This window comes from Falco cherrug, chromosome 9, assembly GCF_023634085.1.
Source record: "Falco cherrug isolate bFalChe1 chromosome 9, bFalChe1.pri, whole genome shotgun sequence".
Taxonomy (NCBI): Eukaryota; Metazoa; Chordata; class Aves; order Falconiformes; family Falconidae; genus Falco; species Falco cherrug.
In genome coordinates, this window is record NC_073705.1 from 14,414,035 (window position 1) to 14,435,554 (window position 21,520).

General features: G+C 50.0%; 1 protein-coding gene across 1 annotated transcript in view; it reads right to left on the reverse strand.

Moving 5' to 3' along the window:
* ASTN2 (astrotactin 2) overlaps positions 1-21,520 on the reverse strand; it is a 353,993-nt gene that overhangs the window by 210,842 nt on the left and 121,631 nt on the right. Inside the window, exon 6 of the mRNA XM_055720179.1 lies at positions 10,248-10,394. Coding sequence (XP_055576154.1) covers positions 10,248-10,394 — 147 coding nt within the window. The remainder of the gene's footprint in view (positions 1-10,247; positions 10,395-21,520) is intronic.

The window sequence follows — 21,520 nt, forward strand, 5'->3', positions numbered from 1 at the left end:
GGAGACACAGCAAGGCAGGAGCCTGCATCACCAAGGCAGCAGGATACATCTCAATCAGACACACGGCAGCAGTAAATTGCTGGGAAAACTCCACAGCACCAGTGGAAAGCATCGAAACGCTGAGCACAAAGTACCTTGGAGCCACGTAATTTTATTTCTAATTATCATTCTTTTCCATGAATATTTAAAGATAGCTTTAAATACCAATAATAACTATTGCTGGTTTATTTTACCAAACAGAAATGCATCAAGAACCCATTGGGAGTGTTTACCATTTACGCATACGTATCTATATAGTAACCTGTCCATCTTGCTTTCTTCCTTGTTTTTGTAGTTCCTAAAAAAGAGTGAGGCTTGGGAGGCACGTAAGCACATTCTGAGGCTCAGCTACAGGCAACTCCCTCTGCACCCAAAGACTGAAGAGTGAAACCACCAGCTCTTGATTAAATCCCTACTTAATGAACCCCACTTCTAGTTAAAATACAGCCAAGCTGAAAGTAACAGAAGCAAATCAGACATAAAATAGTCATGTAATTACTATTCATAATGACAAGAGTGAGTTGAGCTGGCAGAGCATCCTGGCCCAGGAGCTGCTACACGGAGGGGAGGACCTCATGGTCGGGGTGGGCGATGGAGCTCCCCACCAGCCCACCAGGCTGAGCTCCTCCAGGGGGAAGAAGCGCATTCATGACACTGCTGCCAGATTTTCATTTCCTTTGGAAAATCCAGCCTATTTGTTGTTGGGTGTGTAAAAAAGCCCACAATGACTACCTGTTTGTGGAAGTACCTCCTCAATCAACACCAAAATGTGACACCTGGCCAGGAGCCAATAACACCTCTTTCAGCAGAATTTTGGCATCCATGTTAAACCATGATTGGGAAGCTTGAAATCATTTGCAAATTGATAAAGCTTTGCCATATTCTGTATATAGAAAGACCTTCCCAAATACGAAGCAACTTAAAAAAGAAAAGTCCTGGTGTTTTCAAGATTAATTACTTATTGTGATTTCACTAAGTCTGAGTGAGAAATCATCCTCAATTTCAAAAGTGGTGTGGCAGAGGTGAAAACAACTGAATCTAAAATCCCTGAATTTGAGTTCAGTGTAAAATAGAGGCTGTCTACTTCAGTCTAAGAAACAAAAACCCCAACCAAATTAAAAAAAAATAAAGCCACCACCACCCCAAACCTGGGGAAACTAAAGGTTTTAGTTAATCCCCTCCTTCCTAGAAGGGAAGGGACAACTTCCAGCAAGGAAACATCTCACATCTTTGAAGCCGAGTGTGTTGCAGCTCAGCTGGGTAAGATTTCTAGATACATTCACAGACACTCTCATCACCCTCACTCCCATTGAAAATACAAACAAACATACATCCCAACCTTGATCCCTTTGTAGCTTGTCTGGGAAAAAAACAACAGGAAAAGGCATTTTACAAATATTTTGAAAGCTAAAATTCTGAAGATTTCAAAGCCTTTTCACACAGGTTTTCTCTTTATTTTCAAAGAATCCACACACAAGAAACAGTTTTCAAAAGTCACCAATGCACACTTATCAAAACCATCTTGAAAAGCTCAGAAAGGGCAGGTTGAGTATCAAATCCTTTTAGAAACTACCAAGAACAAATATTTTCTAAGCAAAAGCTGTTTCAAATGTCTTTAGCTTGCTGGGAACACCAGCCAGGCTTGTTTTCATCAAGGCGCAGCCTCTCAATGGAGGAAAATCAAGGAGGAGGGAAGGGGGGTGATGGGGAACCCCAGGGGCTCACACTGCCAGGGCAGCAGGGGGTTGACCCCACTCTGAACCACCCTCTGAAAGCCTGCCTTGAGGACCTCAGACCCCACCAAACGACCCCCACATCCAGCCTTAAGCACACCTGCAGTCACTGCCTGTGGACCCTGGGGAGCAGATCTCGGCAGACACTCAGAGAGGCCATCCACCCTGCTGTCCTCTGCTGCCAACCCCGTCCCTTCCCAGGTGTCCTCTTAGCCACAAGTTTTGAGCTTTCTGCTAAAAAGCTGGATGAAATCTCCCTTAAACAGAGACATTGAGGTCTCAGGGTAAAGCAATCATCAACCAAACACGGGAATACAGCAACAAAGCAGCACCTCTCCACCCACCACCACCTCCCAGACCCCCCCCCCCCCCCCCAGCAGGACATGTCCCTCGAGCACTGGTGGCTTTATGGGCCAGTCTATGCTGGAGAGCAACACTGCAGTACCACGGAGAACATCAGTACATCGCTACACAACCGCCTCCCAGCTCCACGAGGTCCGGTAGCCCTTCGGGGGACTGATTTGTTTGGGGTTTTGTATGCATGTGTTTCCCCCACCTGCCCTTTCCTTCTCCAACCCTGATCAAAGGCAGCTCAGTTAAGGCAGCATCAAAAGTTCATGTCTCTTATGCTGGGGTCTCCTTCCAAGTTCAGCGAAACTGCTTAAGCTTTGACAAAAGAGGCTAGAAGTTTTGACATTTCAAAAATCATTTTCCAAAACACATAAGGATAAAACAGCTCTGAAGAGATATCTAACAAGGGAAAAGAACAAAGCGCCCAAAAGGCAGCCAAAAGGGTTTGCCTTTTCCTTTCTCTTTTTTTCCAAGGGGAAAGATCAAAAAATATATTTTTTTTAAGAATGTCTGTTTCTTCCTCTCTCCGCTCTTTTTGTCTTCTTTGGTCCATTCACTGTTTCTTGGCCAACGAAATTCCTTTTCATCTAAAATTAGTATTTTTGTTGGAAAGCTACAGGAGGTCACGCTACAGGTTGCTATTAATGTATCCATTGCTATGTTAACATACAATTATAATCCTGTTACAGATATTTTTTTAAACACTAGAGGAAGGATTATCCCTCTTGCTCCATTCTATAGGTACAAAGAACATCCCTATTTGATTTCTTTAGAGGACTGGAGTTTTTTCCTTGTTAAACTTCAAAGAACATTTCCCAAAGAGGCAACTCCTCCCCTATCAGTGTTTTCCACTGATCGGCTCTCACTCTCCTGTCCTGGTCCCAGGGAAAGAAAACAACTGCTTCTTAAGTTCTTCAGAAAGTGCAGAAGAAGCAGACAGATGTTGGATGTCCAGGACACACTGACCTAAGCAAGCAAACCAGGCTCGGTGCAGGATTGCACCCACAGACGAAGGTGGTGTTCAGCTTTACCACCCCTCTCCCGCTCAACACAAAACTAGTAATTTTGGAAAACCTGAAAATCTTCAAACTTTTAATTCTGTATTATAATTTGAATCCAAGGATAGGATCACACCAGGTTAAAATCCAATCTATCCATCTCATCTTGTTTTTCAAATGGTTTCTCTCCTGCACAAGATGAAATGCTTAAACAGAAAGCTACAAGAGCAAGTTTCTAGCTAAACAAAAGCCTGGAGACACACCTTTACTTTACGCTTCCATCAGCCCAAGTGCACACAGTTTACACCGTCCACAGGGCTTGGCTTAAGGATGTGTTGTCAGCACAGAAACTGCCTGCATGGCCGTGGGCTGCTCATGCCAGTGGTCCCCAACCCGCCGACCATCAAACCTGGAGACCCCAGCCCCTTAGGAACACTGTCAGTCCTGCCAGAGCTTTTTCTCTCTGGCAAAGCAGAAGCAAATTAGTGATGCAAATCTGTACGTAATTACAGCTAAGACTAGAAGCGTCTTTCCTGTGGGAGGAGCAGGGTTACAGTTTAAGTGTAAAAATGCACTTTCTTGATAATTCTGACAGACTCTTTCTTTGGGTTTTCTTGGCAGTCAGTCTTGATTTCGCCAGGGCTGAACTGACAAGCAACGCACGCATTTAACTTTATAGAGCAGGTGACGACCTGGCCAACGTTTCCCAAACCCAAGCCAGATGCCATCTCCCCGGCCCTGCCTTGTGGTCAAGCTCACACTGCAATGACATCTCCCATGGCGTTATTAGACAATATAATTGCGCAGGTGTTAGTAACAGCACATCTCTGTCCTATCTGGGCCAGCACTGGCTGAGACGGAGATTAGACTCCTTAATGCTCCGTATCTCCCAACTCCCACACTCAGCCTGGGGCTCTTTCTCAGTGATGCTCTTTAGATACTGGACAAGGGTTTGGGGAAATGCAGCCTACATCTAATCACATCACAAAGTATACGACAGGTAAAGTTATGCTAAGCTTTAAAAAACACAAAGTGTGGGTGAATGGAGATTTTTCAGCTAGCTGCAAGACCAAACATCCTCCCAGGGCAGCAGAAAACACAACCAAGAGGCAGCCAGTGCAAAGTTAATATGCCACGGGGCCGAGGCAAGCTAACACCCACTCGCCAAGAGATTGCAGATCAGCAATGCTACTTGGTGGGAGAAAGATAAAGTGAAGTAGCATGTTCCTAGCTGTGCAGCCTCCAAAAATCCTCACTGCATTGCTGCATCATTGCTGCTGCAGGTATCCCATTAATTCTTTTTGGAAGGCAAGCGTGGCCTAAGCCAGCTTCTCAGGAGGGACCCACCACCATGCTGCAAGCACACAGGGCCTCATCCTGCAGATGCAGGTCAGTGTTTGCATCTCTCCACCTATGGAAAGGAGCAGGGTTAGTTAGTCAAAGACATTGTGCCTTACTGCGGTCTTCCCTCACCATCCCTCTCAAATTAGAGGGTAAACGGTGTTGACAGAAGCTCAGCAGGTGCCGGGAGATGCCGCCTCCCCAGTGGTGGGCACATCCTGCCTCTCTCCGGGTGCAGGAACTCCCAGCTCTGAAGCAGCCCCTGCTGACACCATCCAAATACCAATACCAACTGCCCTGGCTTTACTCCAATGAATTCTGCAAAGGAGAAAGGAAGAGGCATTTGCCTTCCCTTGCGAGCCGAGCTGTCCCGGCAGCCAGGCGCGCTGGCAGCAGGCGCATGGCCAGGGGAGCCAGGCTGGCACCGGGAAGAGCTGAGCGCAGGATCACAAGCCTGTCAAAGGCACGATATAAACATGATGTACTTCAGCCTCCAGAATATTATTAGTTCTTCATGCAAAGAGCATTCGCGCCGTAAAACCGTCTCGGAATCCCTTTGATCCACGCTGATACAGTTTATAAATTGATGTTAATATTTAGAGTTCATGTCTGGTAGCGCTGCAGCCATTTGCTCACACTTTCTTGCCAACCAAACAGGCACAGGAACAGGAGCGAGCTCTAATGCAGACACAGAGGTGACCTGGTGATTAAGAGCTGATAGAATTAAATGCAATTTGTAAAGCTGCCCCAAAACATGGCCACCTTACAAGAAACACGCAGGGTCCAGAGCAGCCAGATGTAGCCTTGAGTCTGCAACAGGAGAGTATTGCTTCTGCCGAAGCCCCGAGCCAGGTTTCTGTACAGCATACCAGGCACCTCTGTGGCAGAATGGCTCCGGGGGGCAGAAAACAGCAAAGGAAAAAACTTGTTTTAAGCCAACGAATTCCCTCTGCTGATTTCAGAGGGGGCTGGGACCAGCTGGAGAACATGGGGGACCCCAGTGGCAGCATCCCTCTGAAAGCTCAGAGAGATACTTTTGAGATCAGATCCCTTCCTCCGTCCTTTTGCTATATACCTGGGGTGCTGCACATGTAAATAAAAGAGCAGCTCCAGATTCTCCTTGCTGTGAAATGGGATGGGGAGGCAGCTGGGCTCCCACCTCCTGCTGCTCATTTCTCTGTGGCTGCACGTGCACATGTGCTGAGCACGTGCGCAGACAAGCACCTGAGGACACAAGCTAACGCCTGGTCACCTCTGAGGGCTGCAGAAGATTGAGCAGGAGATGTCAAAAGCAAACAATTTAAAGCAACATATTTAATTAAATTCAAAATGAGAAGTTGTTGCAAGTCCAACAATTGCAGTCTGCAGAGCTCCAGCAGTCTCTGGGGAAAATTAACACAAGCTGCTAATAGGAACATCCAATTCCACCAGCGTCTTGGAGGAAACAGTGGTGGTGGTAAGGTAGGAAATAATCTTGAGATGAAACAATTAACAATCAGCTGTGTGATAATCACAGAATGTCATCATTCAGACAGGCAGACACAGATGCATGAAGCTTAAAGGAAAAAAAAAAAGCCACAAAGAAGCTTCCTCCATCTCTGCCATCTTGTCAGACCCTCAACCCCACAGCATGGCCTCCAGTGGCAATTCCACTTCCCATCGCTCTCCTGGCTTTGTACGGGGTGCGAAAGGGTTTGCTTTCCTCCCACCATTGCTTGCAGGGCAGTGTTCATCCTGGGGGAACTGATCCGTGTTTGCAGGAGGGCTGAAGCCCAAGAGGCAGCTCGGAGCAGAGCCCACCGCGAGGACCATGCCTGCGCGCACGGTGCCTCTGCTCACTGACCTCCATAAACCACCCAGTCTGCAGTTCAGCAAGGTGCCAGGCAGAGGGTTTACCACATCTCCTCTGGGATGTGCCTCAGAAGAGGGGGGAAGGAGGTAGTGAATGCCCTGAGATGTCTTTGAAGTGACAGAAACCTGCTTTATGCCCTTTGCTTTATTTCCACTTATAAACCAAAGCCCTACAAGCCCCTAGCTAAATGTAGCTCATGCTTCCTTCTGTACGCACCGGAGGCTCTCACCTACCTCTCCTACTGAAGTACCCAGATACAAACATCCACCCACACCGTATATAACCTCTTTGCAGGCTGTAAAAATGGGAAGCTTTAATTGATACTATATTTCAAACTGTTGTGCAGCAAGGACATGCTCCAGGCTGAGTCCTCTAGGGTATCTTTCTCCAGCCCTGCCTTCCATGCAAGCCGCTCCCATTGCTGTACCTCTACTTTTTGAATGATTACTTACACGAAAGAAAAAAACCCCAACCCTACTGTTGAATGCATAGAGCTGAGTGGCTCACATATTCATAACAGGTTTTATTACTCAGATAGAGGGACTCTCCTTCCTTTCTTCCCCCTTTGACACTGCTAAAGGGTCCTCTAAATAATGCTTTGCATTTCCATATAGTCATAAAAGCCACTACTATTCTTTCTATAAATCTGAGCCATCTCTGAAATCAGTGATGCCTTCTGCTCAGCAGAGGCAGAGGCTACCCCAAAACATGACACCCTGGAGCAGCAGAAGGGAGAGGACGCTACAACCAGCACACCCTGAGAGAAGGTTTAGAGGCACCGACCTGTCCCACTGAGGCACGAGACCCCAGCCCTCCCTGCCAGCTCCTGCCAGGCTTGCCTGGGTCTGGCTGCCCTGGGAAAGGAAGGCATAGCAGCTGTGCAAACCAGCCAGTAATTGCTCAGAGGGGAGAGGAGCAGGGCAGGTGAACCACATCAAATGAACAAAAGAAAGAAAACGAACCGAGAGAGAGAAATAAGGGCAATAGAGACAGGCTGGTTATTAATACTGCTGCTTGGAACGTATCCTCTCAGCCTTTGCTGCCAGTTGGCTTCTGGTCCCAGTCCTTCCCCTCCCCTTTCCCATCCAGTGACTTCAGTGGGCTTGGGAGCTTCTTTCTCTAACGCTGTTGCTGGAGGCATTTGGTAGGGCTTTTCCCCCTCCTCCTTTTCCCAGCTTGGCTTTGGCTCCTGGCGCGCTGGAGCTTGCTGGCATCTATTTAAAGTTTCCTTCAAAGATGAGTTTTCATCTGCTAGGAGAGGGATTTCTTTCAGCCTCTGCTTTTGTTTGGCTTTTCCTGCAGAGGTGTTGGGAGCTGCTCCGCTTTAAGATTTTCCTTGGCTACTGGCATCTATTGAAATACCACATTTCAAAAAGGAACGAGAGGGTACCCTTCTTTCACATGGGAGTATCTCCCATGAATGCACCATCCTTGCCTTCTCACAGAGCCTGCCTTATCACTGTGCAAAATACAAAAAAGAACAGCTTCAGGAACCAGACTATTTAAGTGCACGGCAGCATTTACGAGATGTGGTGCATGCCATCAGGTGCCATGTGCGAGGCTGGTTTCAGACTGATCACAGCTCCCAGCCTCGGCCAGGCCAAAGACATCAGCTCTGCCATCGCCTGGCTCACAGGGGGATGCCCACACCAACCCTCCTTTGCACCTAGGCAGAAAAAGATCTAAACCCACCCAGGAGATGGCCAGGGAAAAGAAGTCCCCTGTTTTCCATCAGTGTAAAACTCTGGGTGCCAAGCTGCTGCAAGCACAGCGAGCCACGTTCTTCCTGGGTATCATTAAAATTTCCCAACACAGCTCAGTTCCACGATGTCTTTAAATTTTTTATAATATTTTGCTGTCAGTTGGGTGCCACCCTGGGATTTGTTGTTATTCAAAAAGAAGGGACAACTTTAAGAGCTTTTCTCTTCCCAGACAAGGGACTCCGCCATCACATAAAATGATGAGATTTCAGTAAAAGTGATGGCCACTGCAAAACGTCTTGGCTGCTTCTATGTGAAGAATTTGACTGTTTCTCATAAAAAATATTAAAAAAGTTTTCACAGTTTGTAATTATATTTTACAGTTTCATTACAAAGCTCATTTTAATTCTTTTCCAAACCGTTTTCACCAGTCCTCTTGCCACTTTCTCTTCGGAAAAGTCATTAAGTCAGGACTGGAGATCATCCCATTTCCCCCAGTTTCAAGGATATTAATCTGTTTTATTGGTATTTCATTGTCATTTCCATTCGAGTGTTCTCCATATTTGCATAATTTGCATCGCCACCCCCTTCCCGGTGACAAGCACAGGCTCAACTTTTCACTTTCTTTCTACAGAGCCACATTGCATTTTGTTTTATTTCCTTTTTCAAGGAAACGCTGTCTTCCTGGGCCAGAAGCAGGATGCCGAGGTCCTGTCTCCATCACTGCCTTCCTGGCTGACCTTCAGCAAGTACCAAAACCCACTGTGATCTCCCGGTCCAAGTGAGGAACTGGCCAGTGTCCATCTCGAAGGGACACAAGTTAACACTGCGGCAGCCTCATTTCCCAAGTGCAAAACCAGTTTCTGTTCTCCAGCTATTCAGAATAATGATCTGTGAAGACTTCAGGATATTTATGTGCAGCCTGAGTAATCCTTAAAGCCTTTTAGAAACAGGTCAAGGCATAGACAAGTCCCTTGCTTCAAGTTATGCTGTTTTCATGTCTCCCCTCTACTGATGTCCCGTCCCTCCAATCTGAGATCACAAAGTAGACGCTCACCTCCTCTTCCCTTAAGGGATGAAGCTTTGATGGCTGGGATTGCCCACGTACCTGGAGACTGGGCTGTGATTTCCAGTCAGCAGATCAGAGCAGATGCAGCCTCACCCACCAGCAATGGAGGCATCAGCTTACTGCACACAACAACCGTCTCGTAAGCACCATCGGGTGCAGACATAGAAGTGGGGTTAAGGAGGCAGCGAGGGTCAGTGGTGGGGCTGGGGAGAGCACGAGTTCCATCAGTGTTGCAGTGCAGGTAATGTCCTACAAATGCATGTCACAGCCCAGGAGAAACCACTCCTAGCAGGGCTTAATCTCACTTCAAACACACTGGTGAGTCCCTCCCCGCCACAGGGTGATAGTCTAAGCCCCCCTCCACCACCTCCTACTGCTGCCACGCCACCACACCTCTTTAACCATCTACGTCTCCCCAAAATATTAATCTCCCCCAAGAGCTGCCCTCCATCCCAGCCCCCAAAGTGGGAGGCTGTACAGGAGCTCACCATGCTGGGACACCCCAGCAGGTGGTGATGCACTGGCTCCATGCAGCATGTTTCTGGCAGAGAAAAAGTGCCTCCTCCGCATGCCCCAAGCAGCAAGATGAGTGCAGGAGCTGAGGAATTGGAACCGACTGAATAATGGGTCCCGTCTGCTGGAAGAAAATGAAATTTGCCCTCATGTTACTGAAAACTTGCACTTGACGCTCACTGCACATTATAAAGAAAAGGTCAGTGAAACACAACAAATGCAAGGAGCCCAGTTGGAGAAAACAATAAATAGTGACAGCAGCCCTTGTCTAATTTTTCAAAGCATCTCTGCCTTTGCTCAAACCCTAGCAATTTCGCTCTGCACTGCTGCAAGGGGCTGGGATGAGCAGCTTTGCTGCTGCAGGACAGGAGGACATTTGTCTGTGCAGGCTCCCAGGGCTCATCAACGAGTTTAGAGGAAAACAGGAATATCCATCAGACACAAGGAGCAGTAGTAGTAGCAATAATAATAATAACAGTAATAAAGGACACAATTGAGATTTTGGCCTTGAGCTTGCAGATGTGCTTTGCTCCTCTGGGAAGGGGTATCCCTGCAGCTGAATGCAGCCAGGGCAATTCTCAAAAAGAGGAACCCCATGTCCCAAACACACCCAGGTGGGGCAGTGGGGTCCAAGGCCCCAGAGGATCTTACCATCCGCGATGAAGTGCTCAGGTACATGAAGCGTCACCTTGACAGTCAGCGGGCAGGAGAGCTGGGAGCCGCACACCACAGCCAGGACGCAGGAGCTGACTGCAATGAGGGTCAGCGCCGTCTTGTTGACAGGGCTCTTCATCGAACCTGGAAGGCAGAGAGAGGGGTGGGTGGCCACAAGACAAAGCTGTACCAGAGGCTTGCTTGGCCTTCCCCTTCCCTGTGTGGATGCAGGAGAGCCCCAGCCTTGGGGAAGGGCAGGCACTGAAAACAAAAACTCAGCTTGGTAGCACTGGAAGAGCTCCTGAGGTCTGCAAACCCCATCATTCCCATCACACTTTGTTTGGCTGGGTTTTCAACAGTCCTCCTGTTCCACTCATTCAGTTACATCCATCTTGGGGACTATATTTTCCCAGAGGAGGAAGAAAACCTGCTCAGAGCCCTGTACAGGCCCTCACCCTAGGAAGCCCTCCTCCTGCCAGGCTCCCCCAGTGAAGGCACCACCACTTCTTGCCAGCCTTGGTTTATTTGGCAAATCCTGTCAAGTTACAAAGAATACTTAAGCCAAATCTGAGGGCTGCCTGGACTGTGGCATTGTTTGCTTTCACTTAATGCCAAGAGAAATCTACACCTGTAGATGTTATATAGCACCAATGAGCGCTAATCATTTGCACAAATATATATCAATATTCAGTCATCACAAGGGGGCTACACTAAACAACAAAGCGACCTACAGAGCCAGCCACTTCTGACAGGCAGGAGATACTGCAAAACAAGTTTTATTCTGTCAGGCAAAGAAATCTCCCACAAAGCAGCTCTATATTTTCTGACACACAAAAGCCAGCTGCCGAAGCAGGTACCCAGCCCACCCGGTCCCCAGCAGGCACATGTGGGTCACTCTCAAAGTCCCATCCCTCAGCGTGATGGCCACGTGCCTGGTGCCATGGCTAAGGATGCCAGCACCATGAAATAAGCCCATGAGGCTGGGGAGAAACCCATCACCCCACAGCTCCACTCAGACCTGCACGATTGGCCAGGCTTGGCTAGTGGCTTCTATTTTATTTGGGCTTTTTTTGAAGCATTAGTCAAAAGTCAACGAGCCAACGAGAAGCTTGAGCATCTGCATGTCTAGAGAGGCTGTCAGCAGGTACAAACCCACGGGGTAACCTCATGGAGCAGTATAATATTAAGATGACTGAATCACTGTCAACTGCAGTTGGGTGGGAGAGAGCAACCCCTGAACTGCAAGGAAGGGGGTGAAGCTGGGCGATACAGGCTCATCAGAAAAGACCTGGCTGCCCCAAGAGATTCAGATGCCCTTGTTGGACACAGGACAGGAGCATCCACATGTTGAAATAAGACATCCTCCATTGATGTCCGCTGCCCAAGAAGGGAGCAGCCCTGGACCCTGCACCCTGGAGGCAGCACTGCTCGCTCCCTGCCCAGCCTCTCTGGACCTGGGGCTGCCCCACCTTTGCTCCGACTGCACCGCATCCCTTACGGCCACCTAGTCCGACACCTCGCAGCAGTGCTCTGCTGTGCTCAAGGCTAATGACAGACAGCTTGCAGAGCAGCCAGGTCCCTTCTCCAGTGCTTGTCATCCTGAATAAAAACCACCTGGGGAGTATGGCAATGCCAAGGAGAGGGCACAGCCCAGCAATTAACCCCAGGCACCGTGCACTTTATTACAGTGCAGCTGAGATGAGCAAGTTCCTGGCAAACCTGACCGTGTCCCTGCTCAGGATTCAGGTGAGGACACTTACTTATTTTTGGAAGCCAATCCAGCCTCCCCCCTGTTGCTCCCCTGGCCCCTGCCATTTCATCAGCAAAGCGAGATTTAAAAAGCATCAGTCTGAAAATTGAACGGGAAATACATCCAGCAGGTTAGCACTTGCACACCCTGTAATTTGACCGAAGCTGCTGTTAGAAATGCTGGTGCGAGGGCAGGGATCCCACGCTTGGCCCAACCTGTGTTTTCCAGGCAGGGCAGCATGCCCCACCGAAGCATCCCCTACTGCAGGATGGAGCCTGCACAGCGGATGCTCCAACCAGCATCTGCAGGACAGGAGAAGTGGTTGATGTGCTGGAAAACACACCCATCACTACAACCGCCAGGAGTATGCAGATAGATTATTTATGAAGCATCTTTTACTTTCCTTATGCATGCATCATCTAAACAGCCTTCCTACCCCTTTTTCACAGCTTTATTGCCTATCTCGTGTGCCCTTCACCTTGCAATCCCGATTTTTTCTTCCCAATCTGTATTCATATCATCTGCATAAGTTAGCACCTCCTCGGGAGGCAAACTCAGCCTCTCACTGGGCATACTGTGCCTGCACAAACCCTGCGTTGCCTTGAAGTTACTACACGAACACAAAAAGGAAAAAGAGGGGCGGGGGAAAAAAAGGGAAAAAGCCTCCATTAGGATAAGTGGACGTGGCCAAATATACAATAGACCACAGAACACTGGATTTTACCATTATAAATCACCTTTCAATCCAGGGTCTTAAAGTGCTTTGCAAACATTAAATCGCAAATCCCTTACAAGTTAGACAAGTATTATCCCCTTTTCACAAAGAGCCTGAATCACAGGTACGATGGCAGCTTTCACCATCCTGCTGTGGATGCGAAGCTGCAGGAATTAGAATCTGGGAGCTCCCACCCCCATCAGTCCATGTGGCTGCTTCTTTCCCCATGACTGAGAGGGGCACAGGAGCTTGAAAGAGCAAAAAGCCCATTACAGCTCAATGAGCTTGAGCTTGGCTGTCCAAGGAAAGGGACAATGTGCTACAAGTCTCCTTTAACTACCTTCCCTGCTCCCCTGCCTCCTGCACCCCGCTTGTTTCCACCATGGCGCTAATTATTGACCTCTAGAACCGCCTGACATTGGCTTTGACCAACTGAACCAAAACAACAGGTCTTCTGCTTGAGCAGAAATTGGATTTCCAGCTCAGCTTTTTATTGCTCATGGGCAGTTTGTTGCCAAGTATGAAGGGAGGCTGCTGGAAAAGCAGATCCTTCCCTTGTTCTTTAAATAAAGGGACACAGCTCCTGTTTTCCATCCCATTGCCTGCTCTTCAGACCACTGATGCTCCAGCAGAAGCACTTCTGTGCTGCATTTAAACGCCCATCTGGAGATAAACAGCTTCATGCCAGGCCTCTAAAACCAGAAGCAAATGTGTTCTTAGCAAGCCACTGCTAACAAAACCAACCCCAGCGGGTTCACCAGAGCTTCATGCTCCTGTTCAAGAGGTGAGACAAAAATGATCCATCCCACCCTTGGCCCAGGGAGGGGATCCAAACCCAGCTCACTAACACCGGCAGCACCACATAAACCACAACACTGCAAACGAGCTCTGTGTGGCTGAGGCTCACTCTTTCCCTCCACGTCATCTCCAGACTTTCAGGGAGGTGTTTACAGTGCAGATTTGCAAACTCAGGTCCAGCAAACAAAGCTGGTATCAACCTGCTTTATGAAGAGGAGGAAGCTTGAGAGGGATTTCAAGACCTCCCTGGATGGCTGATGGGACTCAGAAGCCCCGAGAGCCTCAGTAACCAGCACAAGTCTTTGCTTGGATCTTGTGGGGTCCAAAAAACCCAAGAGGCAGATGGGAAGCAGGCATGGCCAAGACCAAACTCACTCCCCAGATTCCTCTGCCCTAATAAATCTTTTATATATTGAAATGACTTCTCTATACCTTTAAACCAATTTCTGTTGTGTTTTGGATGGTTGCAACAGAGTGAGTGGGTGCCCAAGCGCTCAGCCAGTCTGTTCTGGGGGGAAAGTGATGGTCCGGGGGCGGGGGGGGGGGGGGGGGGGGCGGCAGACCCAGGGAGCCTGTGCCTGAGCAGCGGGCAGAGCAGTGAGCAGAGCAGCAGCAAGGACACACAATGGGGATGAAGAATAAGAAGAAATTACTTTCTTTCTGACTGGGGAGAAGTAACTTCTTCCCCCAGCCTGTGAGAGCAAAGGAGAGAAGTAGAAAGGAAAGGCAAACTGCTCCATTTTAGCGCAGATGCTTCCTGCTAATGATCCAATTAACAGCAGCTTAATTTAACTGGAAGACAAGAGAAGCAGCCAGGACTGTGGTCAGAGGGGTTCCTGCCACTACCACCTTTCCCACCCAAGATTATTTTTTTTTTTCTCTCCTTTAACACCCGTGCCAACTAGCCCAGCTCCAGCCTCCTGGAGAAGACAGCGGTCCCCTCCGCAGACAGCTCAGAAACCACTTGCAAAGCGCCACATTCCCCTGAAGAATTTGCACCTGCTGCAAGATGAAGATAAATTCAAAACCACTGGTGTAAACACTCTGCAAACAGCCCCTCCAAATGCACCGTGTCTCCTTTGAAATATCATTTCCTTGTGCAGTTAATTACTCCCTGCTTTGTATACTTTCCTTTGCTCACCTAAAGGACAAGGGGGGAAGGGGGGAGGGGACGACAGCAACAAAACTCTGAGCTCGTTTCTTTTTAATATTGGCATTACTGCCTAAATTTGGGGGGGGGGGGGGAGGTATGTTCAGAACACATACGGATTTACGAGCAACACAAATATCCCATGCTCTTGGTAATATGATGTTTCTAAATCAGGCTCATAAATACATGCTTGGGAGATTAGTCTATAAAAAAAATAAACTTTAATTACCCCATCTTTATCAGCACACAGCCCATGGTGTTAGCCATATGTGGGTGTTAAACGGCAAGTGCTTTGCAATCTTCCCCACCCCCCCGGAGATAATAGCATAATACAGAATGTTTCGCGGCTACTCGGATATTAAAATGTATTTCTATCACCCGAGGAAGACGGGGCTGGGGAAACTGGGCGGGAGAACAGCAAGTGCCTGAACTGCTTAGCAACGTGTGGCGCAGCTGCCAGCGCCCGGCCGCCGTGCCGTGCTGCATGCAGAAGCACCCGGCGTGGGGTGAGCAGCACCCACAGCACCCCCGCGGAGCAGCGAGCCCGCTGCAGCCTGCCTCGCATCCCCAGCATCCCTGCGCCGCTCCCCATGCATGCCAATGTTGCTGGCTTGTTAGAGGATTTGGGCGCTCCTAATGATCCTCCCTGATGTTCCAGCAGAGGCTCATTAATACAGTACGACAGCGTTTCCAGGACACCCTCACACACAGAAACATCTCAAGGTGTTTTACAAGTGGGAGATCATGTTGACTCAAATCAAATGCCAATTAAGATGAGCAGTGGTGTTGCAGGCAGCTTTGGCCACGGAGCACCCCTGTGACAAGGAGCAGCACTGCCCATCTCCCCTCCCCTCCCAGCACCAGCCCCACCCCCACCCCCCACATGAGGATGGGCCCTCTTTCTCCAGCACGCCTGACACATGGGATGGGATAGGACGGGATAGGATATCCTCCTTCCATCCAGACACAGCTCTTGTGCACCATGGTCCCCGCAAAGCCTTCATGGACCACCCTGCCCCAGAGCCACTTCCCTCAGAAGGGGATGGATGTTGATGCAATGACCCCCCACAAGCAGCATCTGAGCAGCTGGGTGAGAGCCTGAGCAGGCGCTTCATTATGTGTCCTCTCTACAATGCCTGGTCTCAGCCCCTCCTTGAGCAGGCACCTTCTCCATCGCTGCCTTGAAGAAATCCCAAGTGAAGGTGCTCACATCTACAGTCAGGATCTGGACCAGGGCTTGGGCACGGGGCTGTCTCAGCCTCATCCCCAGAGTCAACAGGATGGGGATCAGCCCCGAAGCAGCAGCTTTGCTCCCCCCATGCTGGGGGAGACCCCAGGGAAGCTCCTCTCACCTCCAAGAAGGCAGAGAGGGTGCACACGAGAAGGGACGGGTGGGGAGGGGAAGCGAAGAGGAAAGACGGCTGCATTGTGCAGCAGAAGAGTGAGATCAGACACTTCTGGATTTATAGAGGATTTGATCTTGCTAAGCACATGCTGAATAAGATTAATACTGATTAATTTTTTTATGAACATTTATGTTTTAATGTTCACATATGGATTACCCATTTATGAATTACCCACTAGCAATTAGCCGAGGTGTCCCCAGGTATGGCAGGGGGGGCTACAGAAGAGGCAGCCCTGAGGCATGGGTCAGGGAGAGGAGTATGCTGGGCGGGGGGCACAGCCACTGCAGAAGGTTGGGGTCAGGCTGCCGGACCTGATGGCGAGGTGAAGGGCTCTGCGGCTGAGCTCTGGCATGCATCACAGCCTGCAGCACTCGCCCCGGCGAGCTCTCACACTCCTCCAGCAGCCTGAGCCTCAGCTCTTTATGTGCTCCTGGAGTCTTAATGCCTCATGTACTGAATAAATGTATTTACTTCCTATTTATACAGTTGCCAGTGGTGCTCCCCATTTGCTCTAAAACACTGTGTCTGCAGCTTGCAGGGAGACAACACCAGCAAATTTCAATCAGGATTGAGGAGGAAGAGTAAGGGGGGAAGTGGAGGGAAAGGAAAAGCCCTGAAGGCTGGGCAAGGAAGGGGCAGCAGAGGGAAGGGGTGAAACAGAGATGGCCAAGGTGGCACAGGTTGAGATGTTGGTCATTGCTGACCCACCAGCTCCATCACCTCCAGGGTCACCACCTCCAGCCCTGGCCACCACGGGCAGAGTCTCCTGCCCGCACGTCTCAGACCTCCCCCGGCACAGCAAAGGGGGAAGGAAGCATTTGTGCAAACCCAATTTGTTCTCCCGGCACTGTTAGATTTTTTGCATTTCTCTGGGCATGGACAATTAAAATCAATGAAGTCAGTTTTGCTTTCATGTTCTTGGTGCTGAATCGGTTGAGATAAAATCACATTAAAGAAACAGTTACATATTTAAAGGCAGAGATTGCCTGCACTGGAATTTTCTTTCACACAAATCAATGGAAATACTTCTCCTGGAATTAAGGTGTGATCTTTTTTTTGTTTTAAACTCCAAATGAGTCCCAATTTTACAATATACAAACACAAAGGCAAATCTGAGTGGAAGGCTTCAATTTAAGGAGGAGGTAAAGCAATTTTCAATACAGTGTAACGAAAACATTATTCCTACAGGAAAAAGAAGAGAAAAAGAAGTAATCATTATCTATGAAATAGCTCGTGTTGAGTCACAGCCCAGGGAGGACTGTGCTGGGTGAGCGAAGGGCTGGTCAGACAGCTGAATTGATTTCAGAGACTGGGAAAAAGCAGGGATGGAGGCCAGGCTGCCTGGGAGGGCTCAGGACCTGGCAGGAGATGCCTCAGTGCCTGGCAAGCCGCCCATCACTGCTGGACCTCCACCACGCTGCCCACCCAAGCTCTCCCATCGCAGACAGAGCCAGGCTGCTGCCTGGGATCTGGGCTGGGACCTACAAAGCCAGACGCTTTAAAAAAAAAAAAACAAAAAAAAAAAACAAAAAACCACCACCAAAAAACAACCCAAACCCAACCAAAAGCACCGAAACATCTTTCATCTTTTCCCTCCCTCCATTATTTTTGGAATAGATGCAAACTAACCCAACAGGGTGAGACTAAAAATCTCTGCTCTGCAACAGTTCCCTGGGGCTGGGGCACATCCCCTCCGTGCCTCAGTTTCCCCTGATGCCAAGCACCGCACAAGGACGAGCTTCATCAGCACAGCGTGACATCCACCACTCTCTGCCTCCTCCCACTCCTCCTCCTGCTCCATCCAGGAGATAAATCCATCGTGTCAGGCGCGCCAAGCACCGGCACCAAAACTCGTCTTCATTTTCCAGCCAGCAGTAACCCTCGCCTTCCTCCCGCCTGCATCCAGCACCGTGTTTATGTTCCGCTTCCTGGGAAACAAGAGGCTCGTTACCATGCGGAGGGCGACAGCAGAGCGATTAGTGAAATTTGTTACCCACATGCTCTGAACAAAATTAAATTAAAAGTGCTGCTTTGCTGTCAAGATAAGGGCCAAGCCGGAGAGATAATTTTTCACTCTCAAACACTCAATTACTTGCTGAGGCTGTATCAGATACAATCAAAAAATAAATAAATAAATAGAAAGACCCACACTGCCTCCAGGAACAGATGTAAAAGCCGTTATCTCTAGCACAGTCCGACGAAGTTAAACAGCCTGTGGCTGCTGCGGCTCTAGGATGGCTTTAATTGCAGACCCCTCTGCTCTGGCTTTGCAACCACCTTCCCCAGCTTCCCTCTCCCCCAAAGCTCAGTACCCCTGACACAGGCAGGAGCGTGTGTGCAGCCTCACACCTACAGCCACGGGGGACTTACAGGACCAAAGATGCTGCTGGAACAACACCAACACAACTTTGCTGGACAGACAGCATCCAACAGGGATGGAGAGGGGCTCCGCGTGGGTTTTATGTGCTGATGCAGTGCCTGCTTGCTCTGTGAGCAAAATAAGCCATCAGGCAAAAGCACCACGTTTGTTGGGTCGCTGGAAAAACCAGCATCCATGACGGAGCTTTGGAGAGCTGAGAAGGGTTGGAAGTTAACAGCATCCCTCCTCTGCACCACTGCCCTGGGGCACTGCAGTGGTCTGGGCACGGGCTGCAGCCTGCGGGGTGGATGCACTCTGATGCTCTGGGAGGTAAAGAGGAGACTTTTAGCACATAGGTATCTCAGCCCCAGAGATCTGGGGAGTCTAGGTTGCATGGGACCCCAGCTGTCCCCTCTGGGATGCTCCACCCTGGCCTTGCAATGAGCAGCACAGCTCCACATGCCACAACCCAGCTGGGTGTGCGCCAGACACCAGCACTGGCCTGTCCGTGTGTCCCTGCAGCCAGTGGCTCTGTGTCCCCTTCCCAGAGAAGCCCACGCTGCAGGGGCTGGGGCACAGCCGGCTGTACCATGGACTAACCGACCACACAAGCAGGGGATGGGCAGCAGCTGAGCCAGCACAGGGCTGCCAGTGCCTGCAGGGAGGGAGAAGGATCCCCAAGCACATTCAGGCAGCACCGGGCATGGACAGACCTATTATTCCCTCTTACTACTGTAAGCAACCCAAATCAACATGTTTGCTTTATTGCCTTTTGTCTCCTGTTTGATTCCTGACAGCATCTCCCCCAATTTGAAAGCTGCCGGCACAGCGAGCTGAAGCTGGTGCAGACACGGCAGGGTGATTCCCTGAGGAGCACAGCAGGGACGGGGCGACATGCTGCCCACGGCATTCGCTCAGCCCCGGCAGGGCCAGGGGCACCAGCAGAGCACGGAGAACGGTACCCAAATTTCATTCTGCATTTCGTTTAGTTCCCCATGAAATAATAAGTGTCTGCTGCCTCCGGAGACAGGCGAGGATCAAAGCAAAGCTTCCTCATATGTAACAGACTCCGAATACCTAATATTCCCGTATAAAAGGCCTTGTTTTAAACACCAAATACAGAGGCAGATCAAAGCTCAGCTTCTCATTTCTCTAACAGCTCTCAGAAGACTTCACCAGCCAGCAAGGCACACACACACATGCACACACTTGCTGCTGACACCAATCCAAGGTACATAATTGGACTCTGCTAATTTGTCTAAACCATCACTGCATGCTATGGAAACAGCTGGGTGCCTTGTTCATGGAGACCTCGGCCAAGGATGATCCCAAAACCACACCCTCCCTTCTCTGAGGCGCTGGGGAGCTCTCCTGGGATGGCAGCAGGTTGCTGGGGTGGGAAGGTACCACCTGAAGAAAACTGATGCATGAAAACGGCACAGGATGTTTCCCCTCTCCTCTTTTAACACGCTGCAACAAAGGTGATGCCCAGAAGGATGAAACAATCCCGGAGCCGAGTGTGGAGGAGCCGGCTCGGGGTGGTCTGGGTGAGGCTGAAGCAGGTACCAGAGCCTGCCTGAAGAGCAGCCACCAGCTGAGGACATTCAACGGGAGATCCCAGCTGGGTCAGGGTGCCGGGGGCCCTCCAGCACATCTCAGCCACCATGGTACCAACAGCATCGCTTCGTGCTTGCACCCAGCGCTCCACTATGTATCCAGGTTTCCAGCAACTCTCTGTGCCTGACCTTTCTGCCTGAGCGGGGGGAGCAAGATCAGCCCCAGTCCCAGTGGCTCACCAGCAGCTGCGGGGACCCCTGGCAGGTCCCAGGGCTGCAGACAGCAGCCAGGCTGCAGGAGGGGCAAGAGGCTCTCCAGATCTCCAAGATGAGTGGGGTCGGGATGTTCAGCCCCTCACAGGGTCTCCGTACGACACCGGCACTTTTCCTGCCTCAGTTTCCCTTAACCCAGGAAGCTGCAACAGCATCTGCTCTGCAGACTGGATGTGATGCTTATTTACTCTTCGTTTAACCCTTAGAGACCTTCTCCTGGAAGAGGTTTTAAAAGAGCAGGAACGTTTCTGTGTTACAGAGCAGCTGTGCCAGGGCCCAAGAAAGCAGACGGAGGTGGGGGAGGCTTGTTCATGCCCCCCCTCCCCACCAGTGAGCCAGCGGGGCTCGTTAAACTCACAGAGACCTTGATGAGCCAGCACAGAGCGTGGGGGCCAGCAGGGAGCCTGGTACGGCCTTTGGAGTTACAATGCCCATTCTTTTATCCACACACACACACTCCTCCCCACTTTTCCCCCATTTGAGTAGCCATTGGGCAGGCACGGCATGCGACCTGGGGAGTGGGGGGCTGCAACTCAGACCCGGAGCTGAATATGTTTTGCTGGGCAGGAAGCAAACACCACACCAGAGCAAGGGGGATGGAGCAGGAGCGATGCACGATGCAAGCAAGGTTTGTCATGGGCTCTGCCTCCCTGGTTTGGGGGTTTTTTTTGCTGCTAATATTTTCCTCTTGAACTCAGAGGGGGACCTGACTGAACACATCCCATGCTGCTCAGAAGAAGAGAGGAACAAAGTATCAAAGCTTGATATCACCCGTGATGGGCAGCTAGGGGTGTGGATTAGCATCCCTACAACACTGGCAGGTTACCTCTCACAGAGACCTCAGCGCTGGTGAAATGTGAGGTGACTGACAGCCCTGGAGACAAGAGACATCCATGTACCACAGCTGGCATGCGAAGAGGTTCCCGTGCTTCCCAGTTCTCCCAGGGGAGTGGGAAAAGGGGAGAGCCAGCCCCCACAGCAAGCAGAGCCCTGAACTGCACAAACCTGTAGCAAACAGCTTGCAAGAATATTCTAATTCCCGGAAAATCTTGAGGAAGGGCAAACCAGACATTGCTGGCCCCAGCTGAGGGTCCCTCCCACCTCCATGTGGCCTGACAGCCTTACTCAGGATGAGTAAAAAAATGTCCACTTGTAAAAGCAGGACATGAAGTCCAAATGGCAGCTCCCTTGGGAATGCACTCCAGCCCTGCCATCAGCACTGCCATCCAGAGCAGAAGTCACACTGATCCATCAGAAAGTAGG